At 40.1% G+C, this 15246-nt stretch overlaps 2 protein-coding genes across 2 annotated transcripts; both read right to left on the reverse strand.

Moving 5' to 3' along the window:
* Positions 1 to 6512: 6512 nt before the first annotated feature.
* LOC144476558 (uncharacterized) lies at positions 6513 to 8956 on the reverse strand. The gene is made up of 3 exons (XM_078193655.1): positions 8846 to 8956; positions 8262 to 8778; positions 6513 to 7720 (listed from the first exon to the last, which is right to left on the reverse strand). Exons 1-3 carry the CDS (start codon positions 8954 to 8956, stop codon positions 6513 to 6515), a joined length of 1836 nt encoding a protein of 611 aa, XP_078049781.1.
* A 597-nt stretch (positions 8957 to 9553) lies between these two features.
* LOC144476559 (uncharacterized) lies at positions 9554 to 14468 on the reverse strand. Its single transcript, XM_078193656.1, has 6 exons — positions 14367 to 14468; positions 13147 to 13699; positions 12143 to 12476; positions 11213 to 11579; positions 10493 to 10711; positions 9554 to 9932 (listed from the first exon to the last, which is right to left on the reverse strand). The coding sequence occupies exons 1-6, from the start codon at positions 14466 to 14468 to the stop codon at positions 9645 to 9647; spliced, it is 1863 nt and encodes a 620-aa protein (XP_078049782.1). The 3' UTR covers positions 9554 to 9644.
* Between the last annotated feature and the right edge of the window lie 778 nt (positions 14469 to 15246).

Below are 15246 nucleotides of genomic sequence, written 5' to 3' on the forward strand. Positions count from 1 at the left end.
CTAATAGTATTGCAGGATCGTAGAGAAAAACGAGGGGACCGCGCACACGGGGCTCGAATCACCGCGTCCTCGAGACTCGTAGCTGATCCGCGACCACTGCGAACATCAGCCACGGCACCCTCGCGCACTCCTAACGTCCGCTATCGTGCTCTGGGCGTCCTGGTCCCATGCTCGGCCAAAACTGTCGTGACATTTGTCACAAGCGGATGTCACAGCGTTGTCTCTGTCTCTGTCGCGCGTCGTCGTCGTAGCCTTTCGGGGACCACCATCCGCGCTGCACCCTCCAACAGTTTTCTCTTTCGTTGGCCCCCTAATTTCGCAACGATCGCTGTTCGGTCCACCGTCGTCGTCCATAATGATCGGCACTCCTTTGACGGGTCACCGAGGATTACAGAAATAGAACCAGGAGATAGACCATTATCTGTTATCCCGAATTTGTTAGGACAATTAAAATCTCTGTCGAGTCTTCTGATTAACTCTCGAGATCATGGAACTGCGTGCTTCCCACCTCTTCGTGGCCATACAGGGTCGTCAAAGGACACCGAGCACCGTGGCCCGACTCCTCTGCGCTAAAATCTTCCAGCATAATCTCTCTAGGAGTTCTATGTTCGTGCAAGGATTTAATACCGTTGTCAATGACCACATGTCAGTGTCAACTACTTCGGGACATAGGGGTTCTCGGCCTGCTAAATTGAAGGCTGAAAAAGCTTCTTCGGACCCTGGCTGTACCAACGTCCTCGCGATCAGCTCGAACGAATTCCTTTTATTCCGAACCAGTACAGTTCTTTTCGAAATCGTCTTCTTTTCCTCTGTCGCATACGGTAGATCATTTTTTTTGTCCAGTCCACCCGACGTATGACTCCACATGTCTAAACGAAGTGTCCTTCCGATCCCCGAACGTGGCGACACTAGTTAGCACCACTTCGGTTTCGTCCTTGTCCGCGAACACGCGCGGGCGCGCGCGCGCACCTCCGAATGTAGGATCTTAGGAAGAGAGGGGACCGCGAGGCCTCGATAGATTGGCAAGCTGATCGATCGCGCGTCACCGTGACATCAGCCACGGAACCCTCCGGCGTTCCTAATTTCCGTACGTTGTCGCTAGGCTGCCGATCTTTATCGAAATGAACGCGCATAAAGTCCGCAGGCTAGCAGCTGTATTCTGGGGGGGTTTGCTGATCCCACAGTATTGTATGTATAATAATTATTTTACTATACTCTCGTATACGGTCGCACTTCGTGCCACACAGATTTCGGGTCCGTCGCGTGTTCGCCATAGCCGCGGGAGAGCCCTCCGCGCCCTCCCAAAGTGCCAACTCTCTATTATTTCCCCCGTTGCTAGGAACGCGTCGCAATCTTGCCCAAATTACCTCGAAATTGTCACCTTCAACGGTTTCTACACAGCGACGGGTCGGAGGACTCTCCCTCGAGGTGGCAGTTCATCCGGTCGGTGCAACGACGATTGCGATTTTCCGCCATTAGCGCGCAGGTCTACCGATTTAGGCACCCTATTATCGACGCTTCATCCATCGGGAGTCTTTCTAATGATCGATCGAAGTACAAGAAAAACTCGACGAGTTTCTACTAAAACACTTTTCGAAGAGCTTGTTACGTTATAGTGATCCGGATAGAAATATATCGAATGTAAATTGAATATAAAAAAATATATCTCTTGTTTTTCTGAAAAAGCGTCTCTTTCATTAGAGAACTGCCGGTGGATAAAGCGTTCATGCAACTTCGTAACAGGTGTCAAAACGACGCACGAAGTTGCTTCGGCTTTCAAGCAGGAGTGCACATCGGACAAGTTTAAAAGCAGAGGAATTGTAACGGAAGACGCGTTAAGATTCTCGGCAAATTGTTATCCGCGGACAAATTGTACACGGTGAAGGTTGATTCGAACGACACTGTCCAATGGCGTCTGAAGATCAGTGTTCGCAACAGGTGAATCGAGGCACCCCTTGATACAAGAATCTTAACAGCATCGAATTTGATTTGCCCGCTTACGGAGAATTCGAAGAACGGAGTTGTTCTCCCGTCGTTAGACGGGAGCACGAACTGTACTTCGATTTCTAAACTTGCGATCGCTTGTGCACCGACCGAGCAATCAGCGACGCGACGATCAATTTGATTAGCGCGTGGCGCGATCGGCGAGAAGGGGTGGACCCTGTGCACGATTCGAAGGGTAGCTTCCGCGCGGAAGTGAACGAAACGCGATGCCCGTTACCGGACCGGTCCGAAACAAGCGGCTCGGATTGGAGACGGTCGGGCTCCGTTATTCTAAAATTGGCCCCTACCCTTCACTCGTCAGGGTCCCGTTCTTCGTTCGCCCGATTTCCCGGCGGCGTCGCGAAATTGCGCGCCGATCCCGGCCACGCCTCGCCACAGAGATCATCTCAAAAGAGACGGCCAGACAGACGAGCAAACGAAACAGAGCAAACAGGCAGGCTAGCGGATCCGCAGGATTGAAACGGTGGATGCGACGGAGTGGGAGAGAATTCAGAGAGAGAGAGAGCGAGAGAGAGAGAGAGAGTGACTGTGTTTAATACGCTCGCGTCCTGTTCCACGTAGTGAGCGACCACGCTGCCGGCTTGGTGGAAAGCCAATTTATTATGGAAGCCGATCGGTGGCCGAGCTAGAAGGGTTGCAATTAGACTGCGGATTTTCTCGGTTGGTCCCACCGGAATTTTAATGAAACTCTTCCCCTGTTTCCACGAGATAATAATTGTTCAATTCTTAATTGGTCGAGTGGTTCGAGAAGCTTTGAGGAGGTGATTAATCGCCACGTTTCACACTAAAATTACCGTGTACGAAACGTGTATTTTTTTTTATTTGAAAAACGTCGGAATATTTGCTGCAAACTATGTTGTAAGGAATTATTAAAATGGTCTCCTAACTCGAGGATACGAACAAATTGATTAATTCTATTGATTCTAATTAAACGATTCTATTGATTCTAATTAAATAATTCTATTGATTCTATTAATTAATTCTATTGATTCTAATTAAATAATTCTATTGATTCTATTAATTGGCTCTATTAATTCTAATGACTTAATTCTATTTATTCTAATGAATTAATCCTATTAATTCTAATAAATTATTTCTATTGATTCGAATAGATTTATTCTATTGATTCATATAAATTTATTCTATTGGTTCATATAAATTTATTCTATTGGTTCATATAAATTTATTCTATTAATTGTAAGAAATTAATTCTACTGATTCTACTGAATTAGTTCCATCGATTCTAGAAATTTTATTCCATAAATTCTAATTAATTATTTTGGTGGATTCTAATGATTTCTATTAATTTTTACGAATTACTCCCATTAATTCTATTAATTCTAGGGGGTAGTTTTAGTGTTAAATCGTGGAGTGGCAAATGGAACGCAATTTACGGGCGTATCACAATATTTTCTGCAATCATTTTGAAAATTCACACAGTGGAAGCAAGTATGCTAGTCAAAATTTAGATTCGTGATACTTCTGTCTACCACTCGACCATTCGAGTTAATATATATATAATAATGAAATTCAGATCGAAGTAAAAATTCGCAGTCTAGTCTTTACGTATTTTGTACTGAAAGTCTTCGGAACAACATTGTAATATTCTTATTGGCTGTAATCGATTTAATTTCACTGTTACAACGAGTAACTTGATTCCCACCAATCCGGCGAGCGACAATTTTTCTAAACGTTGTATTAAAAGAAAGGATAATTCAGTGAGAATCAGCCGGCGTGAGCGTGCAAAATAGAGAGAGAGAGAGAGAGAGAGAGAGAGAGAATGTCAGAAAGAACCTACTGAATCGAGGCAAAGAGCAATAAAGAGACGCATAGAATGGCAACCGCACCAAGGAGAGACCAAACTCGCTTAAACGAAAGATTTAATTACTTACCTGCTTTTTATTTATTTTAATTATTAATGTTAATTATTAATTATTGTATTTATTGGCGCGGATCGCTCGGCGTGAGACCCTGGAGGCGGCTGGTGCTCGGTCGAACGACCACCCCCCGCCCACCCCTTGGAAACGATCGAGAAGGGAGGTGGAAGAGAGAAATTGAAACGGATAGATCAGGTTGTCGCGTTGTTGCTAGGGAAAACATCGCGGGCATTGCGACCTCGTGGTTTTCTGCGTAGAGAATCGATGGTGAGCATTCACGACCCTTACAATTGACACCGGAATGCTCAATCGTCGATAACAATTGTGTTTTACCGAAATCAGGCAATCTACCCGCGTAACTGAAAGGTGGACACCCAAAGAAAACCATTTTCATTCCCCAAACGTTTTAAGATCCCGAGGATCTTTATATTTATAGTTTATCTATATATATTTATATTTATCTTTATATTGATCTTTATATTCAACTTTATATTTATCTATATATTTATTTTATCTTTATAGTCTGAAATTCTAAGCTGTTCGAGGAGAAATGAAAATTCAATTAGATTAGGTGTTAAGCTTAGCGACTACCATTAGTGAAGCGCAGAATTTAATGCATAATAAAAATTGTCGGCGTTGCTTTAATTTCCTAATTGCTAAATTGTCCGCTCGATAGCGGATTTAAATCATTGTCTCAGATTCATCCGTGTTGGGCGTCTCGGAACCAAGATGGCGGTCTTAGACCCGTCAGATCGAACGCTCGATTCGATCGAGTGACTAAGAGACAACCTGTCCAACAACCTGAATCCTCGAACGATTCAACTGAACGGCTCTCTCGAATCAGGGAGTCGACGAATACCCGAGACAGGAGGCTGCACCCAGTGCATCGCGTTCTATGATCCTGTGCAGCCAGTTAACGGTATTCCCTAGATCAAAATAGCGAGGAGGCTCGACGAAGGGTTGATTAAGCTGTCCCCAGTCGGGGCTCCGTCTTTGTCAAGAGCCCCCCGGGCAATGCGATCTCATCCCTTTCACCGGTCCTCCCACGCGCGTGTGTGACAACCCCTGGATTCGAGTGGACCGTTAGATGCTCTACAGCCTCTAGAATAGAAGCTATAGTTCGGCTCGAATCATGCTAAGTTCGACGCAACACTGACAGAAATTTGCCTGGCTTCCGTTCGGTGATTTATCAAGGCTGTCGATCACGGTTCCCATCGAATTTTAGGAATTTCCGTTCGCGAGTTTATTTCGCGATCTCTGACACCTCCGACACTTCTTTCGTGTTTCCAACATGGCGGCGTCTATGTTCCCCACGGTCGCCTCCGCATGGTCTCTGCCTTGTGCTTTTTTTATGTATTTTATAGTAATCTCAGCTTAAGATCGAGAGTGAGAAACGACTCAATCGATGGTAGTGAAACGTGAGGAGGGGAAAAGAGAGAGAGAGATAAAGGGGGGGAAGAGAATCGTGGTGCAACCGAGAGAAAGAGAGAGAGAGAGAGAGAGAGAGAGGTTTATGCGCAGCTGACAAAACGGTTTGTAAATTGCATAGAGGAAAAAAAATAGGTAAATACCGTCGGCTGAAAAAAAAAAACACAATGGAGGCGGTTTCACTATGTCGTATACCCTACGTTTTTTGTTTGTTTTGCGCCTTAGGCTTGCATTATTATTAATCTGATTATTATTATTATGATTATTATTATGATTATGATTATTATTATTCTTAATAATTGTCACCATCATCGTCATTATCATTATATTCTTATTATTATTCTTATTAATTTTATTACTATTATTATTATTATTATTATTAGTTATATAATAATTATTATTATTAATTATATTATTATTATCATTATTATTATTATTATTATTATTACTATTATTGTGTATATGGTATAAATTGTAAAAAGAAACGTATTTACTATAACATATTCAGTTTACGGGGATTCATCGAGATCCTTCGAATGAACAAATTGTTTAAACTAAAGTGAAGGAATAAATAAAATATTGACCAATTACAAGACAGTCTTCAATCAACCCCCGCGAGTCCCGTTCACGCATAACACGGCTGCTATTCTTTTATGTAAATCGTGTATTTTTAAATAAAAACGACAGAGATTCTCTACTGTACATAAAGTAGCTCCAAGTGAAATAAAAAAAATATTACTCAACTACCCGTTGTTGCTGTCATTCCATCGATCCACCCATCGCTCGGCGTCACCGGACTGCGGATTTTTATTCGTGATACAACTTATTTAAATTAATTGCGAGAATACGTTATTTTAACGTGTTGCATATAATATAGTAATTTTTATCAAAAGTGCGAGAAAAACTGTTGTCCAAATAAATTATCACCACCTCGCACTGTACTCACTCTCAAGCATAATAAAAATAATAATCATTGGTTTATTAAAATTATTAAGATAAGAAATACATTTTCGTCGAATTCCTACGTCCCTTGACATCACCTTGACAAATACTTTTCCTTTGCAAAAATGCATCTTGGATCTCGCACATGTACAATGTTTATAGTCAATTACATGAACATTATTAATAAATTTACTATTATCCTATCCTAGCCTCAAAAATTAATTATCAAGTCTACACAAACAATCACCTCCTCTAAATCGATCATGCCAACATGTCCGACCTATTATACCCACCGTCACCCCTCCCCATCAAACTCATCACCCCCATCTCAACAAAGAACACTATCAGAGCACCCCCAAGCCCCAACAACCAAACATAAAACACAAACGCGAGATCCTGCAATTTCAACACCTCGTAACTCTTCTTCCCATTGTCCACCTTCGTCATCCACTTCCTCACATAATTGGCCACGTTGTTCCTCCACCATAGATCGATCAATCCATTCTCCGACAGGTGCAACAGCATCGAACTGATTCTATTATTAAACGGCCAATCGGGTCGAACGACGTAAGCGGTGAACAAGGTTTGTATCCTATGTTGCGAGAGATGAAGATTCTTCTTAAAAGCTAACCTAAGCAGCTTCGATCTATCGGCAGCACAGGCAGCGTTCTTCATGGTGATCACCAGATCGCTGCAGTCCTTGTGGTCCACAGTTTTCACCCTGGAGAAAAGGATGTCGTCGAAGAGCGCGTTCTTGTAGCCCTGGTACGCATAGATGACGAATCCTGACTCTATCAAGGTATCAGTATCGTCCACAGTTAGCATCGGGCTGGGAGAGGTCAGCAGAGAGGACAGGTTGCTTTGAAAGGTCGAGGAGGTCAGCATGAACAGTATTAAAATTGTGAGCAGGTACATCCTGTAAGCACTTCGCCTGGGGAATTTCAACATGGAGAATGACAGCATCATTCGCAGCACTTCGAGACCCGCTTCTACTATTCCTTGGCCCAAGAAGACTCTGAGGAGGATCACAGTGATCAGGCATACTGATAATACTGCTAGTATGAGCACGGGGTTCATGAACTTGAGGATCTTCTGGTAGGCTGTCTCGTTCTCCGGGTGTCTCGTCAACACGCTTATCCCCGAGTTCAGGTGGGGGTAGGTGGTGATCGCGTTAGGCTTGTTGAAGATGTACTGGTTGTTCAAGAGTATATCGTAGCCCCGCTTTGATAGTAGACCCCGGTACTGATCGTAGCGGGAGCTGTTCGCGATCACAGTTATATGCACCGTCGCGTTCAGTTTCGTCCAAAGTATTTTCGCGATCGTGCCGTCCAGGCCGTCGAGTTTGGCGAGTCCCTTCTGCGAGGGGTAGATGTACATGCTCGGGGGACTCTCCAGCGCTATGGCTTTTATCGGGTGACCACCCAGGTTTAATGTTTTTTGGAAGTTCAAGTGATCGCAGGTGGTTCGGCCTGGAAATGGTGAGATGCGTAATTTTATGTTTAATCGTAATTGTTTAATTATTTTTCTGTACCATTTTTGTGTTGGTATATCGTTATTATATTATTATGATATTATTACATTGGTACACTATTATTATGTTATTATACTATTATTACATTACTATACTATTATCGTATTGCTATATTAATTTTAATATTAACCCTACCACGAGTACTAAAATTATGGTACTTCCTGGAAATAAAGGATTGCTGAGGTTATTTTAAGCAACTTTTTCCTCAGTAAAAATGCAATCTGCAGCTTCGTTTACGAGTTATTAACGAAAAACATTGACGAATGAGAAGCGAGAACGGCTGGCGCGAGGCAGTCGAGCCAACTAGCGAAACTAGGCGGAGCCGAGCTCGCCTCTCATTGGTCATCGTTTTTCTTTAATAACTTATAAACAAAGCCGCGGATTAGATTTTCGCTAAGGAAAAAGTTACTCCAAATGACCTCAGGAACCCTTCTAATAAAGTTTAATAGATTTAAAATATTTACTAGATTATTACTAACCAAGCTTGAAAGTCTGTGACAGAAGAGTCCAATGACCCCCATGATGACTTCTATCATTTTCGTCAACTCGTTGCCACGGTCTCGGCGACCACGAAGTGAAAGGGTTTAACGTATACATATCATAATTATTGCTCTCGCCATTGATACAAACAAACGTCGACGATAGCAGATCTTCCTCCCACATAATCCTAAGAAATTGGTGAGCGTTTCGGCAGCTGCCTTTGTTTTCCTTATCGTCGATGATTATATAAAGCGCGGTAGGATTCCACAAACTCGAATTTCTTAACGTTTGGACGTATTTTCTTAAACGGCTCGAGGATGGCACAGTGATCAAAAACGTGTTTAAATAGTGATGTAAACTCCCCCTTGGAGATTGTCTAGCTTTTTCTACGTCGTCGATGATCATCAACGAAACTGATTCCAGAGACAGCTTGGTCCATTTGATGACTGTCTGTGGACTCGTTAAGACACCGATAGCATTTTGTTTCGACGTTTTACAGTTGCCTAACACTGACGTCTATGAATAAAAGATACGCTCATTTTCGTAATTATTAACTGTTTTGGGACAATTCAGTGGACTTTACCAATTGTTCTGTCAGTTCTTCGAATTGGTCCAGCTCGACTCGTAACATCGATTCAATTAAGAGAAGACGAGCACAGATTATGAAAGTTAGGAATGTGTTCTTACTGTTCATGGTTACAGAGTTTCGCGACGTTTCCGTTTTCACTTTTCGAAGAAGACTGACAGAGCTTCGTTTTGGCTAACGTAGAGTAGGGTTTATTTGTATTTGCATATGGCAGTATCTATCCTGCAATTTTCTACAATTTTCTGCTGACCACGGACATTTCTTTTGGACTGATTATAGACTTCCGAATCCCACAGGGTTTCCGACACGTGATCGCTAGCATTGTTAACACTGCCAGTGAGCTATTTTCTATCGATTTTATAAACTATTGTGAAACAATAATTTTTAGTGAATTTTAGTATTTTTTTAAATTCTCTTTTTGGAAATTATGTCTGCAGGGTAAATAGTTAATACATTGTTTAATAGTTTATGTAACATATGTAATTTGTTGTAATATATAATATTATAATATTTAAAGTTTAATGTAATATATAATTTTATAGTATTCAAAATTTGATGTAATAGATGATTTTATAATATTTAAAATACAATATAATATACAATTTTATAATAATCTCAAATTTAATATAATATATAATTTTATAGTATTTAAAATTGAATACAGTATATAATTTTCCTCATTACTAAAACTAATTAAATTCAGCTGTTATTCAAATTAATCCTGCTCTTTATCTACAAATGAACTGCATTTCTGCAGGCGCTGCGAATATCTGGTAAGAGTCTTATGCGTATCTAGTTACCCCGGCTGTCTGCAGCTCCGATATCGCCCGACAGCGATCTCGGCAACGAAAACTGCAGCGGCAACGGAGTGCCCGATCGCGAGTATGCAGAAGCTGAACGTGATGTGCTTCAGCTTCAGCGTTCTGAACTGTCTCTTATCGTTCAACCGCTTCCGTTTCCACTTGAGGAATAATTTCCTCAGGTTCGTCTTCCTCCACATCTTGACCAGACCTGCCTCGACGGTACCCCGTATCAGATCCGACACGCGGTTAAACAACGGCCAATTCTCCCTGGTAGCGTACACCTACAAATAGCGTCGTATATTAAACCTTTGCGCTCGAAGTCACTTCAACTGCAAATCCTAAAATAATTTTCCTTGCTCTTAGCATTTCCATTTTATATAACAAAATTCATTCTACGCGTGTGAAATTGAATCTCGTGACTCATATGACATATATACCTTCATCAATTTTTTAAATCTAAGCTTTGGCGATATCTATAAGAATAATTTCTTTTATTTATGGGAAATGAGGGGTTCTTGAGATCATTTGCAGCAACTTTTTCCTTAGCGGAAATGCAATCCGTCGTATTGTTTACGAGTTATTAATGAAAAACAGTGGCCAATGAGAAGCAAGCTTGGCTAACGCGAAGCGACCGAGCCACTAACGGAACTAGGCGGAGTCGAGCTCGCGTCTCATTGGACGAGTGTTTTTCGTTAGTAACTCGTTAACGAAGCCACGGATTGCATTTTCACCAAGGAAAAAGTTGCTTCAAATGATCTCAGGAACATCTTCTTTCCCCTTTAAGAATGACTTTTGGAACATCCTATATAGTTTGATTATTAGCATTAATATCCGACGGTACCTGCACGCTTTGCTGTATCTTCTTAGATCGGTGCAAATTCTCCTCGATGATCCCCTCGTACAGGTGAAGGCAGTCGTCTATGCAAGCGGTCTTCCTTGATCGCAGCACATGCTCCTTGCAATCCTGGTAATAGTCGACACCGTGGAAACGAGATCGTAGTTCTGGATCGTATATGTACTCGGTGAAAAATTTCGATCCGTAGATCCTATAGTTAGACGCCTGCATGAAATCAGGAATAAGGTTTTAGAATTCTAAATTATGTTTCTGGAGAAACAATTGGTTGGTCATGTCTAACCTCGGCAAATAAAATAAAAGTGAAAATAATATTCCAAAATTGATAATAATAAATTCTAATAAAATCTAATATTTCTTTCGAATATAAATTTATCACTGTAATTCTCGCAGCTCTTTAAAAATTTTAAAATTGCTCTATTTCTAACAAGTCACTGTTATTATCAATTGATACAGTGACAAAACGCTTAAACTGTTAGCCAAAATCGATTGTCGGTAATTTAGCTAGTAATTTAAACGTCTGGATATTACATAAATATTTCCACTAATTTTTCAGAAAATAATTCCTAAAAATCGCGTTCTTAATTTTTCAGAAAATAATTCCTAAAAATCGCGTTCTTAATTTTTCAGAAAATAATTTCTAAATTCGCGTTCTTTCTAGATCATTAACTATACATGATTCAGAGATCGTTCGTAGATTTCTCCGACCTTGAGGTCCTCCGCGGTTCTGATATTAGGCCGGGAGACAGGCACGGTCAGCAACGAGGCCCAATGACTCTGCAGCAGGGCGTTAATGATAAGAATCAGCAGGAAGACTTTGCTGAAGAAGATCCTGTAAGCGAAGCACTGCGGCATTCGACGTATGGACACGCAAGTCACCAAACGAATTATGTTCAGACTGGCCGATTGAACGCCGTCGTATTTAGCGAGTGCCAATAACGCGATTAGAAAGACGGCGAGGTTTGCTGATATCACTTCCGGTGACATGAACGACAGGATCTTGACGTACTCGGAAATTTCGCCCGATCGCTGCGTCATCACGCAGAGACCGTCTTGTCCATGGGGGTAGGTGTGCCTAAATATAATTAATTACTTCAGTAATTTCCATTCGCCTTGATTAGATTATTACTTTTTGCTAATTTCTATATTATTTCATTATTTTATTTTCATTCTTAATGCTTCATTTGTACAATATTTTAATTTTCGTTTTTAATAGATTCTTAATGCAAGTTAGGGTTTTATATGGTGCCATTTTGGAGGGTAAAATCTTGTAAAAAAAGGAATTAGTTGCTATTGGGTACTTTTCTATTAATTAGTATGATTTTTACAATTGTGTAACAGTATTAAAAATTTTTTGACTGGGCTTTAAAAATTCATTTAAGTTCTTATATTATCTATTAATTGGTTTTCAAACTTGTGCATTTAATATTTGTATCTTAATTCTTTAATATTTGTAATTACATATTTATTTATAAGATTGATAAGATATCAATTTTATTACTTATTCAATGTTCACAAGACCACGCACATAAAATATAAAATATAAAAATGGAACATGCGTGATTTTAATCAGAAAATATTTTTTATTATTTCCTATTATTTTGTATTATTATTCAGAAGCCTAGAAAAACACCATACCCGATTTTCCACATCGCGTGCAAGCTTCTCACGTTCATGCCCATGTCAACGACGCCGTTGGCAACGTCGGCAAGCATTCCCACCATGTTCCCGTGAGACCCGACACCGCCGAGTTCATAAGCGGTGCCATTATGCAGGTCCACGTTCAAGGTCGCGTTTAACTTGTCGAACACTATCTTCACTATCTCGCTGTTGTCGCCAGCGAATCTGTCCAGGCCTGTTTTATCGGGATCTATGATTAGGTGGGGCTTAAACTCGATCGCGTTCAGCCTGACCTCGTACCCGTTTAGGTCCGCCGTTTTGTCGAACCACAGACCTTCGCACATCTTCCGACCTGGAACCAAGGCTGATCAACACTTCGTCTATCGCATTAATTAACGCCTATTAACCTTAAGACTCTTAATGAATTGAAAGCTTTGTGTTTGAGAAAATGCTGGAAAAAGTGCTGCGAATATTATTTTCTCCGTTTGAGCTATATTTATTTATGTAATACTATTATATGATACATTTAGGTAGTTATTAATGGAAAATAAAATATGATAGGTTCATAAAGGAATATTGTTAGAATAAAAATAAATGTTCAATATTCTCTAGACTCTTGATCCTCCTTTAAGAGTGCTAGGGTTAATGTTCAGATATTATGTATTTTTAAAATTGTTAAAAATAAAAGAAGGAGATAGTCAATTTTTCTGCGTGTAACTAAATGTTCAATCTACCTTATATAAAAATTTCAGAAACATAGAGCAATATAATGGTCTCCAAAAAATAATCGAAATCTTGATTGCTTAACCTACCAAATCCTAAAACCAATTAAAATGTGCTGCCTTATAAAAATAATAAGACTATATTTATTTAAGCCTTTTGCCACTGTTATCACAATGTACCCTTGTATTTTAAATAATTTAGAAAGCATAAAAAATACAATAAACTGACCAACAGAAATCTAAAATTAAAGGATACATAAAAATCGAAAACCTAAATCAAAGAATTCAAAAATCGATTACTGCCGCGGTATTTCTTCTTGAACAGTATCCAAGGGTGTCCCCCTCGCCCGCTAAACCGTCCGGCCTCTTCCCATCCATCGGGAGCCACGCTGGAATAAGGATTGTAAGTGTAAATGCTCAATCCATCTTCAGGATCGATGCACAAGAAGATGGTGGATATAAGATCGTATTCCCAGGCGGCCGAGAGGAATCGGTAAGCGTTCGCGCAGCCTCGGGACTCCGTCCTCCTGTCTATCAGAATATGGTATCCGTTCGAATTGGACCAGGTCGAGTCCTTTATCCTTTGCAGGAGCAGTCGCAGCGCTGGCCGCGTGGCGGTGACCACGAGGAACTGGTTCAGCTTCCAGAGCAGATGCAGGAACGAGTACTGTTTGAACAGGGCGAACGAGTACCTGCTCAGGGTGAACAGATCGAACGCAGAGAACTCCGATTCCGCGATCAGAGCGATCGGTTGATCACCCAATTCCGGTCTACGTAAAAAATCGTCGTAATCACCGGCCAGAAGGAGTGCGCCGCCTTTGTCGAACGTGGTACAGGTGCGAAAGATCTTCATCTGAGGACAGATAGTAGAATAAGAAATCGTAAAGGGTTGGTGAAATTTTGGTTGTATCGATTAAGGAATTTTTATTGTTATTCTTTCAATCGGCAAAATATATTGTAATAATTGCAATGTATTTCCTTTGAAAGTCAAGGCACTGCTGATTTTTTACGTCTATTTTTATGTGTTATTTTGTCAACTATGGTATAACATAGAACTGTCGTTGAATTTGGTTATTATATTTGTTATACAGACGTTTATTTATATTTAGTTTTGAAGAGCTTTTTTACTGTTATTTTATCTTAGCAATGATATTGGAATATTGCAATTTTTTTAAAATATCATAGACATTGCTTAACAAACTAGTCTCTCTAACATCTCGAAAAGACGCGAGCCATTTCGAATCAAATGTTATCAATAAAAAAATTATTTACTAAAAAATTAAAGTTATCTTTTTATTCAATGTTTGAAAATTGGCCAATAAGTCATTGCAATTTTTTCCAATAAATAACAATATCGAAAAATGCAGTGACTTGGCCGATATAGCCAACGAAATATTAGCCAAATAAATGCAAAATTCCCCAGGGTATAAATAAACGTCCTGCGAAGATACTCTATGCCCATAAATAATACAATTTTACTGAACATAGCGGGGGCTGAGGATTGACTGCGACCGGCATACCGTTTTCGCTATCAAGTTGTCATAAGCGACCTCGGCGCTGATCGTCGCGTTAAGCATCAATGTAACGATCGGTGATACAATGCCGTGCCCGCTCGCAGCCATGTTTTTCTCGTTTTCTTCGGTCGCGCACACGGTCTTTCAGTAAACTGGTTATGTTAATTCACGGAATCAACGAAACCTGCCTAGCATGCAAAGTGACCGGCTAATTTCACAGTTCGCGATCGTCGTGAACTTGATGGAACAAATTGAGCTGTCGCTTCAAGTGATCGCAATAAGAGTCGATTCTGCCGGGCGAATCCGCGATGGTCTTGTACCTTTTGTCTTAGTATCTTGATTAACTTATTTCTTGCGATAAAGTGATCGATTTTTAACATTTAGGATTTTAGATAAGATCTATGAATGCTACATTTGTCGAGCATTTAACGCGATTGGTCTGAGCTTATTTAGAACTGTCGCCATTTTTCTTGTAATGTCTGGTGGAGTTAAGAGATTTATTCAGTATTATTTTCAATGGATTATAAAAAGGTGTAGAAGTTTATAAAAATACTTTGTAAATTTAATATTAATAGACTGGAAATTTTCTATATTTATAATGCAAGTATATATAATTACTAATTAAAATGATTGAAAGAAAGAGGGCGGTCTCTTAGAATTTCTAATTCTAGTAAATTGCACAATTTAATTAAACAAAATTTATGAATATAAATAAACACAAATAAATTCATAAAAATAAATAAATTAAAGGATCTTTTTATGCCGCAGAAGTCGAGTCACACAATGTCAACGTCACAGACGGGGTATAAAATGGCCACTACCACCCTTACCGAGTGTCCATTCCTTTATAAAAGGTGTCCATAAATTTAGATAGGCATCTAAATGG

The sequence above is a fragment of the Augochlora pura genome, chromosome 10, assembly GCF_028453695.1.
Source record: "Augochlora pura isolate Apur16 chromosome 10, APUR_v2.2.1, whole genome shotgun sequence".
Classification (NCBI taxonomy): Eukaryota; Metazoa; Arthropoda; class Insecta; order Hymenoptera; family Halictidae; genus Augochlora; species Augochlora pura.

What these genes read in the sequence shown, in the direction of transcription:
- LOC144476558 (XM_078193655.1), bottom strand. Translation starts at nt 8,956, where the DNA reads ATGAACAGTAAGAACACATTCCTAACTTTCATAATCTGTGCTCGTCTT. An exon ending in AAGAACTGACAGAACAATTG is followed by an intron (nt 8,779 to 8,845) that starts GTAAAGTCCACT and finishes TTTTATTCATAG; the next exon opens with ACGTCAGTGTTAGGCAACTG. An exon ending in GTCACAGACTTTCAAGCTTG is followed by an intron (nt 7,721 to 8,261) that starts GTTAGTAATAAT and finishes CACCATTTCCAG; the next exon opens with GCCGAACCACCTGCGATCAC.
- LOC144476559 (XM_078193656.1), bottom strand. Translation starts at nt 14,468, where the DNA reads ATGGCTGCGAGCGGGCACGGCATTGTATCACCGATCGTTACATTGATG. An exon ending in GAACCGCGGAGGACCTCAAG is followed by an intron (nt 10,712 to 11,212) that starts GTCGGAGAAATC and finishes GATTTCATGCAG; the next exon opens with GCGTCTAACTATAGGATCTA. An exon ending in AGATACAGCAAAGCGTGCAG is followed by an intron (nt 9,933 to 10,492) that starts GTACCGTCGGAT and finishes CGCTATTTGTAG; the next exon opens with GTGTACGCTACCAGGGAGAA.